Raw genomic sequence first — 26,926 nt, 5'->3', positions numbered from 1 at the left:
TCTCCACAATTTCAATCTTGTCTCATCGCTGCAACTCCCCAACAGGCTCGGGAGTCGAAGGTTGAGTCATGCGTCCTCCGAAACATGACCCACCAAACCCCACCCGCTTAACCAGCCGCACCAATGTGTCGGAGGAAACACCGTTCAACTGACCGAGGTCAGCCTGCAGGCGCCCGGCCCGCAACAAGGAGTTGCTAGAGTGCGATGAGCCAAGTAAAGCCCCCCCGGCCAAACCCTCCCCTAACACGGATGACACTGGGCCAACTGAAAGGTTGCTGGTTCAAATCCCCAAGCCGACTAGGTGAAATATCTGTTGATTTGCCCTTGAGCAAGGCACTTAACCCCAGTTGCTCTGGATAAGAGCGTCTGCTAAATGATGAAAATGAAATAAATACCACAGTATGAGAAAGGTAGGATCCTCTTTTAAATAGTGGCCAGTAAAAACTCTGTTTTCACACGCGATTGCGCAATGACTGAGTTTATAAGAACACATGTTTCACTAGGCTCTGTAGGCTATGTGCTCTCTAACTATGTTCCAGGGGGTTCTAGGCTTATAGGCTACGTTTGGAGTTATTTGGCCACTTTAGTTGTGATACAAACCTTATAGGCCTATGGGCTAGGCGACTATGATTTGAAAAAGTAGCCAAAAAAAGGCATGCGCTGTTTCTTGCCTTACTGCACACAAGTGATAATACATCATTCACAAGTGATAATTGTTATGTCTGTACAGTAGGACAGTCACCCGAGACGTTATTGTTACAGTGGTTGACCCTAGGGTTATGTTACGTTCTGTATTGTTCAGTTGACGGTATGATTAAACGAGTACAGTTATCTCTGACACCTGTGGTTGTTTCTAACCTTCAAACTTAACATTTGGCGACTAGGATGACTGCATTTTCCCTCCAACCACCCTCTCCCTCGCTGGATTCAATTTTTTCAAACAAACATTACTGCGCTGGGCTTACTAGACGTGAGTGATGCTAGGCTAAAAGCACTGCTGCTACACTGCCTAGGGGCAGAGGGACAGCGTGTGTTCGGGACACTCGGTTATGCTGAAAAATATGGTGATGCTGTGGCTCTCTTGGAGACACACTTCTCTACACCACAAAGTGCCATTCTCCGTCAGTTTCTGTTCCGACGGCGCCATCAGCTGCCTGGTGAGTCTGTACACCAGTATGTGGCAAATCTACGGGGCTTACCTAGCTCGTTTAGATTTGGGGCACTGCAGGACGAAATGGTCCATGACCAAGTAATCGAGCATACAAACAACGAGAAAGTACGTGAAAGACTATTACCCGAACCTGATGATTTGTCACTGGCAAAGGCACTCCAGCTGGCTTTTCAAGTGGAGTCTGCGGCAGAATGTGCTGCAAAGCTAGCCTCCTCTCTCCAGCCACTCGCTCTCACTGACACGGACCGCTCTGACACTATACATGCAGATGCCCCACCCTCAAGTGGAGACCCCCGTCATACAACCTCTACACTGCGTCCCACTGGCCCTGCATGCAGACATCGATTTTATGAGCTCCGGCGCCAGCTAGAGGAAGACATCATAAAGCCTATCGATGCATCCCCCTGCATCACAAACCTGGTGGTTGTAAAAAATAAATCAGGGGCCTGCGTACCTGTGTGGACCTTGGAGCAGCAAATAAGGCCATCATCCCAGACAAATACCCCCTGCCCACTTCAGAAGAGTTCACTGCCCTGTTCTACGGCTCCACTGTGTTCACCAAGTGGGACCTCCGTCAGGGATACCTACAGGTGCTGCTACACCCCAGCAGCCGCAACCTCACAGCGTTCATCATCCACTTAGGGGTCTTTCGCTACAAGCGCATGGCATTTGGATTAAGCTCTGCCCCCAGCTGCTTCCAAAAGATCATGATGTCTTTCTTCGCGGGGATCCCAGGGGTGCCCATCTACCTCGATGGCATCGTTGTTCACGGGCCCACCATCAGGATCCATGATGAGCGCCTACACAGCGTGTTCACTGCACCTGCAAAACACCACCTGTTTCTTCTCCACCCCTGCCATTGACTTTGTGTGATTTCGCCTCTCTGCTGAGGGGATTTGCCCACTCCACTCGAACACTATAGGAGCTCCAGCAGGCATCAGCAGACAACCCCAAGCTGGTGACCTTCATCACACAGGGCTGGCCCAACAAAGCGCCAGAGGAGCTGTCGCCGTACTTCAAGGTCTGAGAGGAGCTGTCCTGCTGGAACGACACCTGTATCTCGCGAGGGCTCTGCGCTGTGGTCCCAAGTGCTCTTCGTGCGCGTGTGCTTGCTATGGCGCACGAGGGCCACTTGAGCATAGTCAGGCTCAAGCAAAGGTGTCGCGACCTGGTGTGTAGGCCAGGCATCGACAGGAATATCGAGGCTCTGGTCAGGGACTGCCCCGCCTGCCTTGTTAGCGGGAAAACAAGGCCCCCATCCCATCCCATCCCCCCTGCAGCCACTTGAATCGACGTGCCGCCCTTGGTAACATCTGCAGCTCGACATTCGTGGGGAACTCCATGGAGTCCCGCATCACCAGAGGTTTCTAGTGGTGACCTACGTCCTCCACTCCAAGTGGCCCGAGGTGATGCCGGTTGGCTCGGTCACAACCTTGGTGATTATAGACATTCTTGAGTCACACTTCGCCCACTGGGGCCTAACTAAGGCCATCACCACTGACAATGGCCCCCAGCTAGTGTCCAACGAGTTATCTTCCTACCTGGAAGGGAAGGGGATTTGCCACATGCGCACGGCGTACTACCACCCCCAGGGGAACGGGGGGGTAGAGTGTTTCAGCCAGACGCTCAAGAATGGCTTCAGGGCCCACCTCGCACTAGGGTGCACGTTCGCCACCATCCTGCTCCAAACACTGCTGCACTATCGTGCCACGCAGCAGTCCACCACAGGAGTCTCCCCAGCGTCCCTCATGCTGGGAAGTGAGCTGTAGCTGTCCCTGGACAGACTCCGGCCTCATCCTCACCCTCCTCTGACTCAACCACCCACTCACAATCAGTGGTGGAAAAAGTACCCAATTCTCATACTTGAGTAAACGTAAAGATAACTTAATAGAAAACGACATCCAGTAAAATACTACTTGATTAAAAGTCTAAAAGTACTTGGTTTTAAATATACTTAAGGATCAAAAGTAAATGTAATTGCTAAAATATACTTAAGTATCAAAAGTAAAAGTATAAATCATTTCAAATTCCTTATATTAAGCATAACAGACAGCACCCTTTTTTTACTTTACGGATAGCCAGGGACACACTCCAACACCATTTACAAACAAAGCATGTGTTTAGTGAGTCCGCCAGATCAGAGGCAGTAGGGATGACCAGGGATGTTCTCTTGATAGGTGTGTGAAATAGACAATTTTCCTGTCCTGCTAAGCATTAAAAATGTAACGAGTACTTTTGTGTGTCAGGGAAAATGTATGGAGTAAAAAGTACATTATTTTCTTTAGGAATATAGTGAAGTAAAAGTAAAAGTAGTCAAAAAATAGTAAAGTAAAGTACAGATACCCCCAAAAACTACTTAAGTAGTACTCACAATGCTCGAGCAACATACAAGGCCCACCAGCAGTGGATGAAAGACAATTTTGACAAGTTACAGCGGGTTAGACCACCTGTCATAGCCACTTCCGACTGGGTCAGGATCAGACGGCCCAACCGCGACAACAAGCTCCAGTCCTTCTGGTCAAACCCTGTTCAGGTCAGACGGCCGCTTGGACCAGCCAAATTCCAGCTTTCAGATGGTTCACGCTGCCATGCTAGCCATCTTCGCAAAGTACAAGCACCTCCCGGCCCAGGGGTTAACACACCCAACCCTGCCGTCTGGCTGGACGCCTGAAGTAGCTGTAAATGCGCCTGAGCCCCAGCCAGTCCGCACTCATACCAGGCCTGGGCGTTTCCGTGACTTTGTGATAGAGTTCCACACCTAGGTTCCTCTGAATTGGGGGGGGGGGGTACAGTAGGACAGTCACGCGAAATGTTATTGTTACAGTGGTTGACCATGGGGTTATGTTAAGCCCCACGTTCTATATTGTTCAGCTGACGTTAGGATTAAACAAGTACAGTGGTCGTTTCTATCCTTCAAACTTAACAATACCATTGTCACCCATCAGACTATTCTTAATTTAATCTTGTCTTTACATATACTAAATCATATATGTGTGAAATTAGTTTATCATGCACCTGTTGGAACAAGGGCAGGGGACAAACACATGTAATCTATGCACTTAAATAGCAAATGGAGGACGCTTCTCCTGTGGTTCATTTTCATGCCAGTCAGGTAGGCTATACTCCTGTTGTAAAGGGAAGCAATGTGCTTAATATTAGGAAAGTTGAGAACGGATCCTCCTCTTTTTAATAGAGGCCATCAAAACTTTTCTCACGCAATTGCATAGACTATAGAAATGTCACGCAATATGAGCTCATGGGCTCTCATGAAGTGTTTGATTTGATTTTCGATAACATTTGCATTGATGTCAGAGTGATTAGAGGGACAATTGAGTGCTGAGTACCAGGCCATTAGCGACTGGCAGTTATCAAGTTTGGCAGGCTACTAATGACCATCAGCAGCATCAGAGGGCAGTTTTGGAAAAGCCTAATTACTGTGACTAAACGGTCACATGGAATTTGACTGCGGTCATGACTCGTGACTGCAGGTATGGCGGTAATACGGTTACATAACAGCCCTAGTCCCATATCTGGGAAACCACCGAGGGGTGATAAGACCCCACCACCTGGAAAGTAGATCCGCACCCACGTTGATAAATCCGGGAAGATGCGTCACTCTGAGTGACAGGAAATGCGCACTGCTCCATATGAGCAGATAACTGGCCAGATATAGGAGAGAGAGAGAGACTGCGTACCCCCCTTGCCTGTTTTCAGTACGCCACCACCATCCTGTTGTCAGGCCTTATCAACACATGCTGTCCCTCCAACATCTGAAGGAAATGCTTCAGCGCTAGCAAAAAAGTCAGTAGCTCTAGGTGATAGATATGGAGCACCCTTTGCACTGTTGACCAAATCCCTCTTTCCGAGTAGCCCACCCACAGCGCTCCCCATCCCAGTAAGGATGTGTCTGTCGTGATCACCCTGCGGGACACTACCCAGCCCATGAGAACCCCCTGCAACAGCAGTCGCGGGTCCATCCAGGGAGTCAACGCCCTTAGGCACGGCGGGGATACCTTGAGCAACCGATGGCAGTGGCGAGATGCGTCCAGATGCGTAGCAATCACCCAGCGCTGAAAGAGACACATCAACAGAAGTCCCCGAGGCACCACAGCTATCATAGAAGCCATCAGACCCAATAAACGCAGGCACAAGCGAAAAGGCACCAAGTGCCCCAGCTGAAACCGTGCCAGACAGAGACAGAATGCAACCCTTCTCTTTTGGGGAAAAAACACAGGATTCAGAACCGAGTCCAGAACGAGGCCCAGAAACTGAATGCACTGAGCCGGAGTCAAACAACTTTTCTTGTAATCACTATGAACACCAGAGACTGAATATGGGAAACCAGCGTGGCAGTGTGGAGCTCCAACTGTTCCCTCGACTCCGCTACGACCAGCCAATCGTCCAGATAGGCCAATACTCTGATCCCCTGGCACCATAGAAAAGGTGCGGGTGATAGGGAGAGCCCAAAAGGCAGCACCAGAAACTTGTAGGCCACACTCTCCTCAGAAACTTGGGGAGGATGTACAGCCACATGAAATTACGCATCCTTCAGATCTATGGACGTGAACCAATCGCTGGGACGCACCGACTGCAATAGCCGGCAAAGTCTGAGCATTTTGAAATTGCAAACCTGTGACGTGCTTATTTAAAACACGCAAGTCCAGGATGGGACTTGGGAACTAAGAAGGACCGGCAGTATCAACCACTCCGTACTTCTAACATGGGGACCACCCGAATTGCCTGCTTTTGAAGGAGAGAGGAAATCTCCTCTCAAGACAGGTGCTAGGACCTCGAGGACCATTGACGTAATGATGCCACGAAAAGGAGGCGGACACACAGCGAACTGCAAACCGTACCCCCTCGGCACTGCCCTCATCACCCATAGTGAAACTGCGCATGCCCGCCACTGGACGGAGCACGCTGCCAGTCTCCCATACATTAAATATAATCAAAATCAAATAAAATGTTATTGGTCACATCCGCCAAATACAATAGGTGTAGACTTTGCCGTGAAATGCTTACTTACGATCCCATTCCCAACAATGCAGAGTTAAAAGTAAGACAAATATTTGCTAAATTATCTTTAAAGTATCTCCTGAAGGGGCACAGCGCCACCATGAGGACTGGGATAATTTGTTTATTTTTTGTCATGTTTGTTTTCATATCCACCACTCTTGACAACCGTGTGTCTGACAACCGTGTGTCAGCCAAGGCTGCCCCTCCTCCTTGCTCGGGCAGGCTTCGCCGTTCGTCGTCACCGGAGTACTAGCTGCCACCGATCTATGTTTCTGTGTTCCACTTGTTTTGTCTTGATTGCACACACCTGATTCCCATCACGTAAATTTGTTTCCCTATTTTACCCTCTGGTTTCCTCATGGTGTTGTGCGTGATTGTTCGTTGTTTTGCTGTCTTTCTTGTGAGGTGGTATTTTCTTCCCTGCGTGGAAGATATGCTCTGTTACTTTTGTTAAGTAAAGTATGTTGTTTACTAAGTTCTGTGTCCTGCGCCTGACTCCGTCCTGCCGCTACACACTGACGCATGACAGAATCACGCACCCATAATGGAGTCAGCAGGCACATCCATTCCTCCAGGATCAGTGGAGGAATGCATCCAGCAGCACTCAACCATGCTACAGACTCTCGGCACAGCCATGGATCGAGTACTACAGTCGATGGAGCGATGGGAGAGAGGGGGTTTGCCTACACCTCCTACCACTACAAATCCCCCCACATCGCTGTCTACTCCTTCACCACCTGGATCCAGTGGGATTCGGCTCTCGCTCCCGAGGGCATATGATGGAACAGCTGCCGGGTGCCAGGGGTTTCTGCTCCAGGTGAAGCTTTACCTAGCAACCATCCACCCGGCTCCCTCGGGATACGAGAGCGCGTCCGCCCTCATCTCCTGTCTGTCGGGGAAAGGGCTCGAGTGGGCCAACGCTGAGTGGGGAGGTATGGACGCAGCATCGGTGCGCTATGAGGATTTCACCCGCCGCTTCCAGGCAGTATTTGATCATCCACCGGAGGGGAGAGCGGCGGGGGAATGGTTGTTCCACCTAAACAGGGGAGGAGGAGTGCACAGGACTTCGCACTGGACTTCAGGTCCTTGGCAGCCAGCGCAGGATGGAATGAGAGGGCCCTTATCGACCATTACAGATGCAGCCTATGGGAGGACATTTGTTGAGAGCTGGCCTGCAGGGACACCACCCTCAACCTGGACCAGCTGGTGGACTTATCTATACGGCTGGATAACCTGTTTGTCACCCGCGGACGTCCAGATCAGGGTCCGTCCAGTCCATCTCCCAGCACATCCGACCCAACACCGATGGAGCTCGGAGGTGCTGATTTAAGGGTTACTGGAAGGGGGGCTGTTTCCTGCACCAACTGTGGCCGCAGAGGACACACTGCTGGTCGGTGCTGGAAAGGGTCCTCAGGGAATCGAGGCAGCAGGCAGGGCACTGGAGGACCATCCCAGATGAGCAGGCACCCGACTCACCCAGAGCTCCCTGTTGCTCACATGTGTGTTCACGTCAAATTTCCTGAGTTTTCCCCGCATTCCCAGCATAAGGCGCTCGTAGATTCAGGCGCAGCTGGGAATTCTATAGACCGTCTATTTGCACATAAATTAGGGATTCCTATTTGTCCTGTTGATGTGCCCTTCCCTATACATGCCTTAGATTGTCGTCCTTTAGGGTCAGGCCTGATTAGGGAGGTCACACTCTGGATGAAAACGCAGGAGGGTCATGAGGAGAGAATCAGTCTCTTCCTGATCGATTGTCCTGCATTTCCCGTGGTGTTGGGGCTTCCCTGGTTAGCCTCTCATGACCCCAATATTTCGTGGCAAGAGAGGGCTCTCAAGGGATGGTCACGTCAGTGCTCGTGGAGGTGTATAGGTGTTTCCGTAGGTGCAATGACGGTGGAGAGTCCAAACCAGGTCTCCACTATGCACATTCCCCCCGAATATGCCGATTTGGCTCTCGCCTTCTGTAAAAGGAAGGCAACTCAATTACCACCCCATCGACAGGGGGATTGTGCGATAAATCTCCGGGAGGGCGCTGCAGTTCCTCGGAGTCACGTGTATCCTCGGTCACAGGAGGAAACGGCGGCTATGGAATCATATGTCTCCGAATCTCTGGGACAGGGATACATTCGGCCTTCCACTTCCCCTGCTTCCTCAAGTTTCTTTTTTGTGAAGAAGGATGGAGGGTTGCGCCCGTGCATTGACTATCGAGGTCTCAATCAGATAACTGTTAAGTACAGTTATCCACTACCGCTCATTGCGAGTATGATGGAGTCATTGCACGGGGTGCGCTTCTTCACCAAATTGGATCTCAGGAGCGCATACATCCTGGTGCGTATCCGGGAGGTGGATGAGTGGAAGACGGCATTTACTACCACCTCTGGGCACTATGAGTACCTCATCATGCCGTACGGGTTGATGAATGCTCCCTCAGTCTTCCAATCCTTTGTCGCTGAGATTTTCAGGGACCTGTACGGACAGGGTGTAGTGGTGTGTATAGATGATATTCTCATCTACTCCGCTACACGGGCCGAGCATGTGTCCCTGGTGCGCAGGGTGCTTGGTCGACTGTTGGAACATGACCTGTACGTCAAGGCTGAGAAATGTCTGTTCTTTCAACAGTCCGTCTCCTTCTTAGGATACCGCCTGTCCGCGTCAGGGGTGGAGATGGAAAATGACCGCATTTCAGCCGTGTGTAATTGGCCGACTCCAACCACGGTAAAGGAAGTGCAGCGATTTTTAGGGTTTGCCAACTACTACCAGAGGTTTATCCGGGGCTTTGGTCAGGTAGCGGCTCCCATTACCTCCTTGCTGAAGGGGGGGACCGGTGCTCCTGCAGAGGTCAGCTGAGGCGGACAGGGCTTTTGGTCACCTGAAGGCTCTGTTCACCTCGGCTCCCGTGCTGGCTCAACCGGATCCTTCCTTGGCATTCATAGTCGAGGTGGACGCGTCCGAGGCTGGGATAGGAGCTGTACTGTCTCAGCGCTCGGGTACGCCACCAAAGCTCCGGTCCTGTGCTTTTTTTTCGAAGAAGCTCAGCCCGGCGGAGCGAAACTATGATGTGGGGGACCGGGAGCTGTTAGCTGTTGTTAAGGCTCTGAAGGAGTGGAGACATTGGCTTGAGGGGGCAAAACACTATTTTCTCATTTGGACTGACCACTGCAATCTGGAGTACATCCGGGCGGCGAGGAGACTGAACCCTCACTAGGCAAGGTGGGCCATGTTTTTCACACGTTTTGTTTTCACCCTCTCGTACAGACCAGGTTCCCAGAATGCTAAGGCAGACGCTCTGTGCAAGGCACCTAGACACCTGCCCAGAGGGAAATTACAACCTCTACCCGTTCCACAACAGCCGTGGTCACACCTATCGGTGGATTTTGTTATGGACCTCCCCACGTCACAGGGGAATACCACGATCTTAGTCGCTGTACATCGGTTTTCTAAGTCCTGCCGTCTCATTCCTTTGCCCGGTCTCCCTACGGCCCTACAGACTGCTGAGGCCCTGTTTACACACGTCTTCCGGCACTACGGGGTACCTGAGGATATAGTGTCTGATCGGGGTCCCCAGTTCACATCAAGGGAGGGCGTTCATGGACCATCTGGGGGTCTCGATCAGCCTGACCTCAGGGTTTCACCCCGAGAGTAATGGGCAGGTGGAGAGAGTAAACCAGGATGTGGGTAGGTTTCTGAGGTCATATTGCCAGGACTGGCCGGGGGATTGGTCGGTGTACATCCCCTGGGCAGAGATGGCCCAAAACTCTCTCCGCCACTCCTCTTCTGACCTGTCTCCATTTCAGTGTGTACTAGGTTATCAGCCGGTCCTGGCAAAATGGCATCACAGCCAGATCGAGGCACCTGCGGTGGATTAATGGTTTCGGTGCTCAAAGGAGACCTGGAACGCTTCCCATGTACACCTGCAACAGGCTATCAGGCGACAGAAGCCGAGCGCCGACCGCCACCGCAGTGAGGCCCCGCTGTATGCACCGGGGGACCGGGTCTGGCTCTCGACCCGAAACCTGCCCCGTCGCCTGCCCTGCCGGAAGCTGTGTCAGCGGTTTGTGGGGCCATTTAAAGTTCTGAGGAGATTGAACGAGGTATGTTATAGGTTACAGCTCCCTCCTGATTACCGTATTAACCCCTCGTTCCATGTGTCTCTCCTCAGGCCGGTGGTAGCTGTTCCGCTCCAGGAGTCTCAGGTGCGGGAGGTTCCTCCGCCCCCACTGGACATCGAGGGGGCACCGGCGTACTTGGTCCGTGCCATCCTGGATTCGAGGCGTTGGGTGGGGGGCCTGCAGTATCTCGTGGAGTGGGAGGGGTACGGTCCGGAGGAACGGTGCTGGGTTCCTAGGAGGGACATCCTCGATCCCTCCCTGTTGAGGGATTTCCACTGTCGTCATCCGACTCGCCCTGCTCCGCATCCTCCTGGCCGTCCCCGAGGCCGGTGTCTGCGCATGGCTGGAGCCGCGCGTCAAGTGAGGGGTACTGTCATGAATTCAGCCAAGGCTGCCCCTCCTCCTTGCTCGGGCAAGCTTCGGCGTTCGTCGTCACCGGAGTACTAGCTGCCACCGATCTATATTTCTGTGTTCCACTTGTTTTGTCTTGATTGCACACACCTGATTCCCATCACGTTAATTTGTTTCCCTATTTTACCCTCTGGTTTCCTCATGGTGTTGTGCGTGATTGTTCTGCTCGTTGTTTTGCTTTCTTCCCTGCGTGGAAGATATGATTTGTTACTTTTGTTAAGTAAAGTACGTTGTTTACTAAGTTCTGTGTCCTGCGCCTGACTCCGTCCTACCGCTACACACTGACGCATGACAGGGAATCCCAGGTTGCCTTTAGCTCATCTACGAAATCTTTAAACAGGGGTAAGAGGCGCTTCACCGCTGCAGGGACTGGAGGTAAATACCTTCCCCCAAACCTGGAGGAACTCCTCTGCAGGGGAGAAGATGTCCAATCCACCCCCAGGTGATCTACCGCCCTACGACACAGCTCCATCAAAGGTGCATGAACCACCAATGGTTCACTCTCCCCCACCGAATCCAAAGCCACTGATGTCATCCGATTCACACTCTGAAAATCCTCCAGAGCCAACCAGGGATAGTATATAATCCCCGGAATCCGGACTCTGATCAGAGAAACCGGAATGAGCCTTGCATACACAAAAAACGATACCAAGACCCAAAACTTGCAACATCTAGGGGGACAAGTACTCTCTCCCCACTAACAGACACCTATGTAGCAGCCGAATCTCATAGTCTTCGTGTTCTTGAAAAGTTTGTCAATAGCGTGACACGTTCTACCTTCAGGTGAGCTAAAGAGCGAAGAATTTATTAAATGAATGCGACCCCCGGTATTATAGCCAGGAAGGGAGGGCTTCTGAGGACAGGCTCTGCATCCATTGGCCTGTTAGGCGTGATTTCAGTTTTCTTCAGGTGAATATGATTGGTTGTTGACACCCCATAGAATATACCGAGTGACCAACTGAAAGGGAACACAGGAGTTACACAGCAGAAATTCAGTCTGAATGGACCCCATGCCTGCTAAGCAGAAGGGTGGTCCTGGAGAGTGTGAGTAGGCCAACTCACACCATTCTACTAATCACCGTCTAAATTGAAGTGATGATGAGTGAAAGAAACAAAGTGATATAGGTGGTCTACCAACCTTCATTATTGGTGCAGTTATGATCTCATAGAAGTCTGGAATGTTCTTGCCAAGTTTCAGACCTGTCAACACACAACAAACAACAGCACAGGTGAGTATTATTATTTAATATATTGCAAAATAAAAAACAGAGGTATTGTAATATAAATAATACAGTCATTATTTAACAATTCAGCTGTGTTTATTCATCATAAAAACGTGTAGGAAAACAACTTAGTACCACATTGGACGAGGGGCAAGGCACTCCTCAGTGCTGCCATCCTCTTCCTCAGGGGCCCCCCGGTTAACCCTGCGATGTCTACTGGGGGCGAGTCCAGGAGGGGGTGGATGGCCACCGCTAACTTATCCAGGTGGGTTATAAACTCTGGGTACGCCTGGGGTGGGGGGAGGAGGGGAAGAGGGGGCAGCGAAGAGGGAGAGTGGGAGAGGGCAAGGCCGAGAAAAGGAAAGAGTTACTGTTAATTACATAACAAGGAGAGGGAGAAACAATCACTACTCTCCTTCTTTTCCTCCTTTTATTTTCACTGTAGGCCTATTGAGTACTAGCTAATAGAGCTAACAGAGCTAACAGAGCTAATATAGCTAACAGAGCTAACAGAGCTAACAGAGCTAACGGAGCTAACGGAGCTAACGGAGCTAACGGAGCTAACGGAACTAATGGAGCTAACGGAGCTAACGGAGCTAACATCTACAATAAACAGCATCTGTACAGTAAACTGTCTGTGTCTTATATTGGTACCGACCTTGGCGTCTGTCTCAGAGAACTTGCCGATCTCCCTCTGGTTCATGGCCAGGTCTGAGCCCAGCAGTAGAGACCGAGGGGGGAGACCCCCTACCCCCTCCTCTAACATGGGGGTGAAGGCATGGGGGTCCCGCATGTACACCTTCAGTCCATGTTTCTGAACACACACGCACATACAGTGGGTATGAAATTATTCACCCCCCTTGGATTTGTTTCACATTTTGTTGCGGTACAGATTGAACTACATTAAAAAAAATTAAAAAACGTATGCATTCACTAACTGTAAGTCACTCTGGATAAGAGCGTCTGCTAAATGACTAAAATGTAAATGTAAATTTAATTGTGATTATTTTTGTTATTGATCAACACAAAATACTCCATAATGTCAAAGTGAAAATAACATTTTACACATTTTTACAAATAATACAAATTAAATAACTAAAATACAGTTTTTGCATAAGTATTTACCCCCTTTGTTTAGGCAAGCCTAAATTAGTTCAGGAGTAAAATCTGGCTTAACAAATCGCATAATAAAGTTACATGGACTCACTCTGTATGACATAATAGGGGTTGACATGATTTTTGAATTAGTACCCCTTCCTCTGTCCCCCATACATACAACATCTGTAAGGTCCCTCAGTCAAGTACTGAATTTCAAGCACAGATTCAACTATATAGCCAGGGAGCTTTTCGAAAGCCTCATAAAGAAGGGCAGTGATTGGTAGATGGGTAACAATCAAAAGAAGCAGACTTTGAATATCTCTTTAAGCTGGATGATGTATTAAACCACCCAGACACATCAAAGATACAGTTGGCCTTCTGAACTGAGCTGCAGGACAGGAAGGAAACTGCTCAGGGATGATGGTGATTTAAAAACAGCTACAGGGTTCAATGGCTGTGGTGGGAGAAAACTGGGGATGGTTCAACAACATTGTAGTGACTCCACAATAATCACCTAAATGACAGAGTGAAAATAATAAAAATACACAGAATAGCATGGTGGTGGCTGCATCATGGTATGGGTATGCTTGACATCAGCAAAGACTGGGGAGTTTTTCAGGATAAAGAGAAATGGGATGGAGCTAAGCACAGGCAAAATCCTTGAGAAAAATGTGCTTCAGTCTGCTTTACCTCAGACCTTTCAGCAGGACAATTACCACTGGAGTTGCTTACCAATAAGACAGGGAATGTTCCTGAGTGGCCTAGTTACTGTTTTAAATCAGCTTGAAAATCTATGACAAGACTTGAAAATTGCTGTCTAGCTATGATCCTAAACACCTTGACAGAACTTGAATAATTTTTACAATAATAATGGGCAAATATTGCACAATACAGGTGTGCAAAGCTCTTAAGAGACTTATCTAATAAGACTCACAGCTGTAATCACTGCCAAACGTGTTTCTAACATGTATTGACTCAGGGGGGTGAATACTTACCTAATCAAGATATATTAGTGTTTTATTTTTCATTAATCTTCCACTTTGACATTCCAGAGTATTTTGTGTAGCTCGTTGACACAAAATTACTATTAAATTAATTTAATCCCACTTTGTAACACAATAAAATGTGAAGAAATCCAAGGGGGGGTGAATACTTCTGATAGGCACTGTAACACACCTGATTGATTCAAATATTCCAAGACATGATGATCAGTTCATTCTTTCAACCAGATGTGTTAGTGTTGGACTGGAACAAAAGCCTGCACACCCTGTGGGTCACCATAGATCTTACATAGAAGATCACTGACATATACAGTATGATGGCTGGTCGTTCACCTTGAGCTCCAGCTCTCTGAAGATGTGTGGTCTGAGCAGGCTGAGGAGATAGGAACACCTGGAGAAATGGAAACCTGCAGACAGACATACAGACATGAGAAAGGAACACATTAACTACATAGTTACTACTTGAGCTTCTACAATAAGTACACACATTTTTGTTTCGTGTGAGAGCAGGTTTTCTACTGTTTCTTTGTGTGTGTTGACTCTACTGAACACCCTCCTGCACTACCATGACCTCCAGAGTGACCCCCTCTGTAGCAGGAGTCTGTCACCAGTGTGAACCTCACCTGGGATGATTTCCTCCGACACTGCCGCCCCTCCCAGAACATGTCTGCGTTCCAGAACTGCTGTCTTCAGCCCACCCTTCTGCAGATAGGCTGCCTGTGAATACACACACACACACACAACTATTAACATAATGCATGTGGACACACACACATGTAAATTAAGTTTGATATGTCACACATTCATGGAGATATATTTGGATAAGCAAATATCTACTTACCGCTACCAGTCCATTGTGACCTACAACGAAAAATGACATGAGTGTCAAACATCCGTTTATAAAGATACTAGTGCTCTGATTGCTACAGTAAATCCAGCAACAATATATTGACAATATCCACATTTGCAAAATGCATTCATCTAATTTGGCTTCCGTCCATTGTTTCTCATTTACTAGTGCTGAGCGATTAGTGCTTTTTAGGTTGGTTCAGTTTCGGTTAGATTATTAAAAAATAATAATGGTTTTTCGATTTCAGTTTCAGTTATTTTTGTAAACATTAAAGGCACTCTGCATTATTTGAGTTGAAGGCTGTAACAACACAGAATAAAACAATAAAAGTCTCATGATGGTAGTGACTGCCCATTACTGCTTATCACTTATTAACCATAATTTATTCACATTCCTTTAATAAAATATTTCAGTTGTTGTGCATATTACATTTGTTTTATTTTATTCCTTTATTATTTAATTCCAAGTCATCTCATCTCTATAGAGCTGCTGCTTATGCTGTCTGACAAAATCACTTCAACGTAAATAAAGCATACTTTTATAACTGCTGAATACCAACTATCAATCACTTAGATGATGTCTTTTCAGGTAGAGATACCTCGTGAAGCAACAGCTGCTCTCTAAATCACCTCACCATTGCGCATTCTTCTCTCTTCCGTAGCAGGTGTAAAAGAAACACAGACCGGACAAGTAGATTACGGTAATTGTACTTAACTACCATGCCCATAATAGGCTACACCCCCTGAAAATAACCTATGGATTACATTACAGTTTTTTTTTCAATCACTTTGGTGCAATTTTCACAAGTATCTGGTACATTTTTGCAACTCTAAGCACAAACATCTAAACAGATTATCAAAATGGCTCGTGTTAAAACTCTAAGCACATTTTCAATTGACTGAGTACAACTAACAAATCCACAAAGTCACTTGTTCACTGCACTAAATCCCTCTTTCAATTTGGATACATATTCAATCTAAGTATATGCTTTTGAAAATGCAATATTAACTTTACTTTTGATATGATTTTCTTGTCATTTATTAATAATACAATTAACTATCACTTAATAAAACTGCTCAAACTGATAACTACTGAACCAAAATTATGTGGTGCCTAGTTAATGTATGTTGATAACTGCTGAACACTGTACATTTCTATATGTTTATCTCATAAATGTATCAATTTCACATCAATTTATGTTGGAAGCCAAAACCAAATAATATATGGATGTGGCTGTAAATACTACGTCATAATTCTCTATCAGCCGGTGCGCTTCAATAGGACAAAGTGGAAAGTGTCACACTATTAGCTACCATTTGGAATTATAGTCTAATTCTGGATGCTGATTGGTTAAAACCACATTCCAGCCGGTGTCTATTCTACAAGTAGCCTCTGCCGAGTCCCCAACAACCAGATGTTCCAGCACCTCTCCCAGAACCTCTCCCAACAGTTTTTTTCTTCTTCTTCTCGTAAAGACCAGTATGTAGGGGATCTAGTTTCAGGCGTTTATTTTACGCCTGCTACGTTAGGTTTTCCACAAGTTACCACCGCCTGGGCTATGACGTTGAAATGCCTATCCACTGTTCCATGTCACTGCGCAATCCACTGTCTCATCAGCCCAGCCAGCCAATTTATTAACTTGATCTCCACTGTAAAAAGCATCTAGACATTATCTCCCATTTCTTTTAGACTGGCATTTGGTTTTCAACAGAGAAGATTTGTAGAAACTTTGCTGTCTGTCTCTCTGACATCTGCAACATTGTTTCAATATTGAAATTCGATCTCCAGCTGTCTCATAGTAATGAATGTGTCGGGAGTCGGGACAAGACAGACAGGCAGGCAGGCAACTTTTCTCAGCCAGTCAAAATCATGAATCAGCATCATTTTTATGGATATATTCAATGAAATGTCAATAGTAAAACAGGTAAAAACAAAATGAAATGCAGCTAGTTTGCTGTCTTTCTAGCTTCAGTTTGAAGTGATTGTGTTAGCAGTGTTAACACAATCGCGCATCATTAGCTCATTGTTATGGCTGTATCAACGTTTAAAAAACTCCCAGCTTAAACAAACAAAAATGCAGCTACTTTGCTGTTAGCTTGCGTGACTCTGTTAGCCAAAGTTGGCTCGCTAGCAAGCAAAGGATAAGAACATTGCCAGCCAGCTTGGCAACGGAACATTTAGAACGAACGACTGGGTCGCGTCCATAGATAGGCTATAGATCAAAAAGACTTCACGACTGAGTTGTGTCTCTGGCAACCTATAACCGATAGAATGAACAACCAGCCAGCTTGGGTAGCAACCCTAGATTTGTGTCAGGGCTATATCTTGTGGAAGGATGAAATAGTATGAATAAATTCAAAGAAGCCAGTGTTTGGAGAAGCTGGTGTATCAATGAAATTCAGATAATGAGTGGACTTCGTCTCGGGCCTAACAACACCTGTGCCAATATATCCTCCAAACACCGGCTTCTCTGGCATTATCGCCGATCTCTTATCACAGAGAGACAGGCGATACTGTATCAGTTGACAAGTCATGTAAAAAATTAGATCTTGTACAATGTTGCATGGGGCAGAAATGGCATACAACACCGTGCTACGTTTTTACAACAGCCTACTGCTTTACAATACCTTTATTTCTGATTAAATGTCCTACGTATGTACTGTACAAGGATAATGAAACTGTAACACTGAAATATTTCTCAACATGCTCACAACCTGCCATTGGATAAAAAATAAAATAAATGTGCATGTCAGGTTATAGTCAAATACTGTATGGAAAGTGATATTCAACATCTACTATTAGTTTTTATCGCTTTGGTGCAATTTACACAACTCGTACTACGAAACTCAAAACAGATTGTCAAAAAGGCAGTTGTTTCAAAACTCTTAAGCACATTTTCAATTGACTAAGTACAACACATAAAATCAGTCACTTTTTCACCAAACGAAATCATTGTTTCATCTAGAAATACATGTTTCACATTGTAATGCACGTTCATATAAAGTAACAGCCTTTCACAATGCAATGCTCACATTACTTTTGATATGATTCTCTTCTCTTTTGTTAATTGCATTGTATAGTATAGAGCTTGCCAGCTTGTAGTCCTTAAAACCAGAAATGATTTACCTCGGGTTTGTTCAGCCATTCCTTTAGGCAAAATGAATGGGGAAAGACTAGGGTTTTGGAATAAATGCTGAAAATAAGGTCTGAGGTTAACACAGTCTTATGAGATCGTATACGTTTTGTTCTATGAGATAATATCAGTCAGTTAACATGACCTTTATGAATTATGAAGGCTTTATGTGCGTTGTTTTTTTAAATTACATAAATGCTTCAAAATTCACAAAAAGTGACGTTACATGATGAAGATTATCTCATAGAACAAACATATAAGATCTCCTAATCCTGTGTTTACCACAGACCTTATTTTCGGTGTTTATCCAAAAACCCTACGAAATCTCCATTCATTTTCCCATAGGCTTTGTTCAACGACCAATGGCGGAGGTACTGCCTACAAAAAGATGCCATTACTATTGCTCTCTATTGACATTGTAAACTCAGCAAAAAAAGAAATGTCCCTTTTTCAGGACCCTATCTTTCAAAGATAATTCGGAAAAATCAAAATAACTTCACAGATCTTCATTGTAAAGGGTTTAAACACTGTTTCCCATGCTTGTTCAATGAACCATAAACAATTAATGAACATGCACCTGTGGAACGGTCGTTAAGACACTAACAGCTTACAGACGGTAGGCAATTAAGGTCACAGTTATGAAAACTTAGGACACTAAAGAGCCCTTTCTACTGACTCAGAAAAACACCAAAAGAAAGATGCCCAGGGTCCCTGCTCATCTGCGTGAACGTGCCTTAGGCATAATGTAAGGAGGCATGAGGACTGCAGATGAGGCCAGGGCATTAAATTGCAATGTCCGTACTGTGAGACACCTAAGACAGCGCTACAGGGAGACAGGACGGCAGACCATGTATAACAACACCATGTATAACAACACCTGCACAGGATCGGTACATCCGAACATCACACCTGCGGGACAGGTACAGGATGGCAACAACAACTGCCCGAGTTACACCAGGAACGCACAATCCCTCCATCAGCGCTCAGACTGTCCACAATAGGCTGAGAGAGGCTGGACTGAGGGCTTGTAGGCCTGTTGTAAGGCAGGTCCTCACCAGACATCACCGGCAACAACGTTGCCTATGGGCACAAACCCACCGTCGCTGGACCAAACAGGACTGGCAAAAAGTGCTCTTCACTGACGTGTTGCTGTTTTGTCTCACCAGGGGTGATGGTCGGATTCGCGTTTATCGTCGAAGGAATGAGCGTTACACCGAGGCATGTACTCTGGAGCGGGATCGATTTGGAGGTGGATGGTCCGTCATGGTCTGGGGCGGTGTGTCACAGCATCATCGGACTGAGCTTGTTGTCATTGCAGGCAATCTCAACGCTGTGCGTTACAGGGAAGACATCCTCCTTCCTCATGTGGTACCCTTCCTGCAGGCTCATCCTGACATGACCCTCCAGCATGACAATGCCACCAGCCATACTGCTTGTTCTGTGCGTGATTTCCTGCAAGACAGGAATGTCAGTGTTCTGCCATGGCCAGCGAAGAGCCCGGATCTCAATCCCATTGACCACGTCTGGGACCTGTTGGATCGGAGGGTGAGGGCTAGGGCCATTCCCCCCAGAAATGTCCGGGAACTTGCAGGTGCCTTGGTGGAAGTGTGGGGTAACATCTCACAGCAAGAACTGGCAAATCTGGTGCAATCCATGAGGAGGAGATGCACTGCAGTACTTAATGCAGCTGGTGGCCACACCAGATACTGACTGTTACTTTTGATTTTGACCCCCCCTTTGTTCAGGGACACAGTATTCAATTTCTGTTAGTCACATGTCTGTGGAACTTGTTCAGTTTATGTCTCAGTTGTTGAATCTTGTTCATACAAATATTTACACATGTTAAGTTTGCTGAAAATAAACGTTTCTTTTTTTGCTGAGTTTATTACTAGAAACACAAGCATTTCGCTGCACCTGCTGTAACATCTGCTAATTTGTGTACACAACCAATAAACATTGATTTGATCTGTTACATACAGTACATCTCTGATCTTGTCAATATCAGATAAAAACAAAAAAACTTCCTGTGAAGTGTTGGATATGGACTTGAGCCCGTTTTAATATAATTGTATAATTAGCCTAGCAGTAGTAATTATTGTGTTATGGGTTAGATAGATCATTCTATGTGCATTGTATTCGAGGAGAGGGAAAGTAGGCCTGTCTCTGAGGGCAAGAATGATTCCATAAGGGTTGAATATGAGCCATGTGTCTGGAATTAGAGCTGATAGATCGTAGCTACTGTTCTATAACACTGTCGTATATCTTTACTGTTTTATACCGTTATATACTCTTAATATGAATATACAGTTTTTATATAATCTTAGGGACTGAAAGTAGAGTTAGGTTTAAACTCTTTGTGTTTGAGAAGAGTAATTATCTAGTGGACTGTGGTAGACTGCAATAATGTGTCCTCCCTAACTCAAGGCCTCTCCTGACTGATAAGAAAACCTGTGTAAGGCGTGGAGGAGTAAGACGGTTCCATACTCGAGATGGGATGATAAGACCACCTGCCCAGCAATAAAGATTGATTGTTCATTCTAGACACAGAAGGGGGTCTAGTTGGGAAGGGGGGCCTAGTCGGAGGTTGTAACTTTGTATGTGTTCTCGCAGCTGCATAACCCAGTGAAGTGAATAAATCTAGCCTGAGCTCTCTTTGGTCTCCGTCTGGATTATTGAACCAGAATTTAGAACCTAACAGAAGTACAATCATAATAGTCATCATCATAGTAGTACATTCGACTATACAGTATATCATACATGTTACGTTTCTACTTTACAGACATACAGAGCTTTCGGGAAGTATTCATACCCCTTGACATATTCCACATTTTATTGTGTTACAGCCTGAATTCAAAATAGATTAAATATATGTTTTTCTCTCACTCTACACACAATACCCCATAATGACAAAGTGAAAACATGTTATTAGACATTTTTGCTAATTTATTAAAAATGTAATACAGAAATATCACACACCTGAGTCAATACATGTTAATGATAGAATCACCTTTGCCAGCGATTACAGCTGTGAGTCTTTCTGGGTAAATCTCTAAGAGCTTTGCACACCTGGATTGTACAATATTTGCACTTTTTTATTTATTTTATTCATGCTCTGTAAATCTTGGTGGGGCAAACTCAACAATTTTTTTTAGATGCATGCCAGCAAAGCCACAACACAACACTAAACAATACATGAATTGCACTACAATGGTGACAAACGGTGCCCACAAACTGTTAGGGCCTACATAAAGCTGTCCGACAGCGGGCGTTCCTTTCAGCACCATGGAGTGAATCTTTACCACTGCTACACCCGGCTATCAGCGGAGCCTCGTCTGGCAGCAAAACAGTTCATTCAACCTAATTTACTGACTTTTTAAAACCATAGCTGATATGGCTGACTAAACAAATGTGGTTTCTACTGACTGGTGGATTTGTGTAAGTCGATAAGAACCGCATTGTCCTTCAATAATAACGAACGCCAACATGTGTTTTGACTTTTGAACCATACACAAACATTATTACATTTATGTTCAGTAAATTCATAATGTTTGTCCTTATATCATTAACACTTAGCTCTAAGTATAAGCAAGTGCAAGCAAACTAGCTGCGACGAGGTAGGCCTATTCGTTCAGCACTTTCAAAATGGACACCGACAGAAATTCACATAGATGTTAGTTCAGATAAATTCAGTAAAATGTTGAGGCCTTAACTTTACTATTCTTTAAGTCACCACACACACACAGAGAGATGCGGTTAACCTACCATTTGAAGTTTTTTTATTATGCCTATATGGTCTAAAAGGGAAGGAAAATACAATCACGAGGATCCACTTTTATAGACAATATACCGACTCACAGACAGCGCATTGCGCAAACAAAACAACCCTTGCAATATGAACTGGAATTACATGGGTCTATTACTGAACTTTTTATTGAAAACAAATATTTGAATGGGAAGAGACTGTCACTGGCAAACATGGTTACAGACCCAACATTATATAACATCCCCATCTCGCGAAGAAAAGCACATTAGCTTATTTATACAGCAGCATACAATACATTTTTGGACTCACCATTGTTGTGCTGTGCTCACTTGAACAGGAAGGTGGCGCGGCGGTCCTTCTTGTGGGCACATTTTGGCATCATGGTGTAAGGAAAGTAGCTATTGGCTGTCCTAAAAGTCGCTAGAAGTCGCTAAATGACGTCATCACCTAATTTGCATAATTGCCATGTGCATGTAATTGTGATGGATGCTGTAGGAGAGAGGAATAACGTCGTGGGAGAGACAAAAAGTGAGTAAAAAACACCCTACATTTACATCCGATCAGCCAGCGGCGGCTTCCCGCATGCGCGATTCATTTGCAGTCTGGACACGGAGGGGTGAACATCTCCTGCTCTGACTGCAGCTGGGAGGGACTGCTGCGCGAGAACTGGGCCGCCTGTGAGTGCTTTGGGACGAGGGGTGGGGCCCACGGCAGCACCCGCTGCTCGTTGAGAAGAGTAAGAACGATACGTGCTTTCACGTCAGAGTCTCCAAAAGTCTCCAATAACACCAGAAAAAGTCGCTCGATTTGTCACTAGTAGCTTTTAAAAAAATGTGTCGCTAGAGGGGTCTGAAAACTCGCTAAATATAGCGCCAAAGTCGCTAAGTTGGCAACACTGGGTGCTTTCAAGAGGCCCGAGTTCCCGGCTTGGAATTCCGAGTTGGATGACTGTTCAACATTTATTTTCCCAGTCTGAGCTAGTTTTTTTCCAGAGTTCCCAGTTGTCATGAACTTACTGAAGTCTGAGATTTCCCAGTTCCGAGTTTCCAGTTGTTTTGAACGCAGCAGAAGTCATGCTGGATTGACAGCATGGCCAATTTATTATATATTTTCTGGCCCATGGTGTTGGGAGTGAATGTTTAGCCTTTTAAGCTTGGAAAATAGACTATTTCAGACAGATGTTTTAAAACCTTAAACCCAGACTTGGACCACACACCCTCCCCACCAAATAGCAGGCAGGGGAAGCAAAATAGCGATTGCTTTGTAACGCTTGCAGTTAGCCACTGATTCCCTCCAAACCACTGACTGTTGAATTTGCGATTTCCGACTTATTGTGTAATGTTTATAGCCAATGAGCACAGATACCTTTCAACTATAATTTATCTTCATATGACAAGGATTGAAAAGGATTTGCCAGTAGATTGTCGATGTGATTCATGATGATGATGATGACTGCTTGTCTAGCTAAGATTTTGAAAGTAACATGATCAGTCCAATCAAAACGATGATAGATATAACTTGATTTGACGTCATTTTATCTGTGGCCAATGACCTTGAGCCTTCTTGGATGGGCACTTCTAATGTAAATCTATGGCAGCTCCCAAGGGGGCTTGAACTGCCAAGCTCTCCCCGTAGATTCTGCGGTGACGTAATATCCCCATGAGTGACAGAACACTGAGCCAATCACAGCGCAACTAGAGAAGATTACCAAAGCACTGAGCTAGGCTGAAACACCTGCATTTTGGAGCTGCCATACTCAAGAAAGAGACCATGTTTGTATGCGGCTTTATTAATTAAATAAAAAATGCTTTAGATTGTCTGCCTCAACTGCCCTGAATGACAGGTCGCCACTGATGCTCTGTCAAGTTGGTTGCTGACAATTCTCAAGACGATTTAAGTCAAAACTGTAACTAGGCTACTAAGGAACATTCATTGCCATCTTGGTAAGCAACTCCAGTGTATATTTGGCCTTATATTTTAGATTATTGTCCTGCTGAAAGGTACATGTCTCCCAGTGTCTGTTGGAAAGCAGACTGAAGCACATTTTCCTCTAGGATTTTGCCTGTGCTTAGCTCCATCCCGTTTCTTTTTATCCTGAAAAACTCTACAGTCTTTGCCTATGTCAAGCATACCTATACCATGATGCAACCACCACAATGCTTGAAAATAAGAAGGCAGTTAATCGGTGATGTGTTGTATTGGATTTGCCCCAAACATAAGGCTTTGCATTTAGGCCAAAAAGTGTAATCCTTTGCCATGTTTTTTTGCCGTATGACTTTAGTGCCTTGTTGCATACAGGATATATGTTTTGGAATATTTTTATTCTGTATATTTTTTATTATTTTCACTCTGTTATTTAGGTCATTATTGTGGACTCCCTACAATGTTGTTGATCCATCCTCAGTTTTCTCCCATCACAGCCATTGAACTCTGTATTCTGTTTCTTTTTATTTAAAAAAACTCCCTTGTCCTTGCCGATGACAAGCATACCACGAAACATGATGCTGCCACCACCATGCTTTAAAATATGAAGAGTGGTACTCAGTCATGTGTTGTGTTGGATTTGCCCCAAACACGCTTTGTATTCAGGACATGGTGGTGTAGTAGGAAGATTGGAATGCCATGAACCAAGAGGTTGTGAGTTCAAATCCCAGGTGAGGACATGTTGAATAATAATTAATTACTGTAAAAATGAACATGTGCAATGTAATCATGTATGTCAAATATGTAAGTTGAAAACATTGTACAGTGCCTTAAGAAAGTATTCACACCGCTTTACTTCCTCCATATTTTGTTGTGTTACAGCCAGAATTTTGAATTGATTAAATTGAGATTTTTCTGTCACTGGCCTACACACAATAATATCAAAATGGAATTATGTTTATTGACATTTTTACAAATTAATAAAAAATGAAAAGCTGAAATGTCTTGAGTCAATAAGTATTCAACCCCTTTGTTATGGCAAGCCTAAATGTGCTTAACAAGCCACATAATAAGTTGCATGGACTCACTCTGTGTGCAATAATAGTGTTTAACATTATTTTTTTATGAGTACCTCATCTCTGTACCCCACACATACAATTATCTGTAAGGTCTCTCAGTTGAGCAGTGAATTTCAAACACAGATTCAACCACAAAGAACAGGGAGGGTTTCCAATGCCTCGCAAAGAGCACCTATTGGTAGATGGATAAATATTTTAAAAAGCAGACATTGAATATCCCTTTGAGTATTGTAAAGTTCTTAAATACACTTTGGATGGTGTATCAATACACCCAGTCACTACAAAGTTACAGGCGCCCTTCCTAACTTAGTTGCCAGAGAGGAAGGAAAATGCTCAGGGATTTCACCATGATGCCACGGGTGACTTTAAAACAGTTACAGAGTTTAATGGCTGTGATAGGAGAAAACTGAGGATGGATCAACATTATTGTAGTTACTCCACAATACTAACGTAATTGACAGAGTGAAAAGAAGAAAGCCTGTACAGAATAAAAAATATTCCAAAACATGCATCCTGTTTGCAACAAGGCACTAAAGTAATATTGCAAAAACAAAAGTTGGCAAAGCAATGAACTTTTTGCCCTGAATACAAAGCATTAGTGGTGGCTGCATCATGTTATGGGTATGCTTGTAATCGTTAAGGACTGGGGAGTTTTTCAGGATAAAAAAGAAATGGAATGGAGCTAAGCACAGGCAAAATCCTAGACGAAAACCTAGTTCAGTCTGCTGTCCACCAGACACTGGGAGATTAATTTACCTTTCAGCAGGACAATAAACTAAAACACAAGGCCAAATCTACACTGGAGTTGCTTTCCAAGAAGACCCAATTTGTAAGTCGCTCTGGATAAGAGCGTCTGCTAAATGACGTAAATGTAAATGTAAGACAGTGAAGTTAGTTTTGACTTAAATCTACTTTAAAATCTATGGCAAGACCTGAAAATTTGTGTTTAGAAATTATCAACAACCAATTTGACAGAGCTTGAAGAATTTTGAAAAAGATACTGGGGAAAAGTTGCACAAGCCAGGTGTGGAAAGCTCTTAGAGACTTACCCAGAAAGACTTACAGCTGTAATCACTGCAAAATGTGCTTCTACAAAGTATTGACTCAGGGGTGTGAACACTTATGTAAATAAGATATTTCTGTATTTCATTTTCAATAAGTTTGCAAAAATGTGTAAAAACATGTTTTCACTTTGTCATTATGGGGTATTGTGTGTAGATGGGTGTGAAGAAAAAAAAGATTTCATCCATTTTGAATGCAGGCTGTAACACATCAAAATGTGGAATAAGTCAAGGGGTATAAATACTTTCTGAAGGCACTGTATGTTAAAAGCACTGTGTGTGTGTGTGTTGAAAGAAAAAAAGGTTGACTGAATTTTTTGCCTAAGTTTTCTTAAGTTGGACCTAAGTTTGGGCCAACAATTTTTTTAGTTCAGGTAACACTTGGACTGAAAAGTTGAGTAAACAAAAAAAGCCTTCTGAAGCAGTTACTTAATAATAATTAGTTGAAACAACTAGATGTTTTTTTTTACAGTGAACATTTGGGGTTATTCACGCAACTCAACTGGCTATGTCAAAATAACCCAGCATGTGTTCTGTCCAATATTTACCCAGCGCTGGGTTACCAAATAACCAAAATTGGGTTGTTTTTAACCAAGCATAAAAAATTAAAAATAAAAGCGTGTAGAGGGAGGCCAACGAGTCCAAAGTAACCTATAAGTGTTATTGTGTCACTGTAGCCTACCTATCTTCAATTTTCATAAAATAACGTTTGGGTACCGTTAAGGAAGCCGTTAAACAAAACATGCAAATTGTCAGCAACATTGGAACAATTATAGCGCTCTTGCAAATTTGTGTCAATAAAGTTGCACTAGCGGCGTGAAACAAAGTCGAATCGGAAAGCCCACTTCATGCACTATGCTGGCTTTTGCCAGTCCCCCTTCTCCCCCTACCTCCTCCGATGATCACCGCGTCGTAGTGGGACTTGACAGCGGAGTGACTGGCTCTTGTCACGGTCCCCAGGGCTGTCACTGCCTGCCGAGTTCGGCCTGTCCACACCGTCGCAGCCATGACAAACTTGGACGTAACTTTTCCTGTATTACTTGTTTTTCTTCGTTGCTCCACGCAACTCTGTAGCCCGAACTGAA

The 26,926-nt window shown here is 45.1% G+C and overlaps 1 protein-coding gene across 1 annotated transcript in view; it reads right to left on the bottom strand.

Moving 5' to 3' along the window:
• The window catches only part of pyroxd2 (pyridine nucleotide-disulphide oxidoreductase domain 2), a 39,396-nt gene extending 12,470 nt beyond the window's left edge, over positions 1 to 26,926 (bottom strand). Inside the window, exons 1-7 of the mRNA XM_041887413.2 lie at positions 26,732 to 26,926; positions 14,874 to 14,893; positions 14,656 to 14,749; positions 14,366 to 14,439; positions 12,592 to 12,747; positions 12,069 to 12,222; positions 11,849 to 11,910 (exon numbers count right to left, since the gene is read on the bottom strand). Of these exons, the coding sequence (XP_041743347.2) occupies positions 11,849 to 11,910; positions 12,069 to 12,222; positions 12,592 to 12,747; positions 14,366 to 14,439; positions 14,656 to 14,749; positions 14,874 to 14,893; positions 26,732 to 26,849 (678 nt within the window). The 5' untranslated portion in view covers positions 26,850 to 26,926. The remainder of the gene's footprint in view (positions 1 to 11,848; positions 11,911 to 12,068; positions 12,223 to 12,591; positions 12,748 to 14,365; positions 14,440 to 14,655; positions 14,750 to 14,873; positions 14,894 to 26,731) is intronic.

Source organism: Coregonus clupeaformis, chromosome 1, assembly GCF_020615455.1.
Source record: "Coregonus clupeaformis isolate EN_2021a chromosome 1, ASM2061545v1, whole genome shotgun sequence".
Classification (NCBI taxonomy): domain Eukaryota; kingdom Metazoa; phylum Chordata; class Actinopteri; order Salmoniformes; family Salmonidae; genus Coregonus; species Coregonus clupeaformis.
This window is presented reverse-complemented; position numbering and strand designations above follow the sequence as displayed.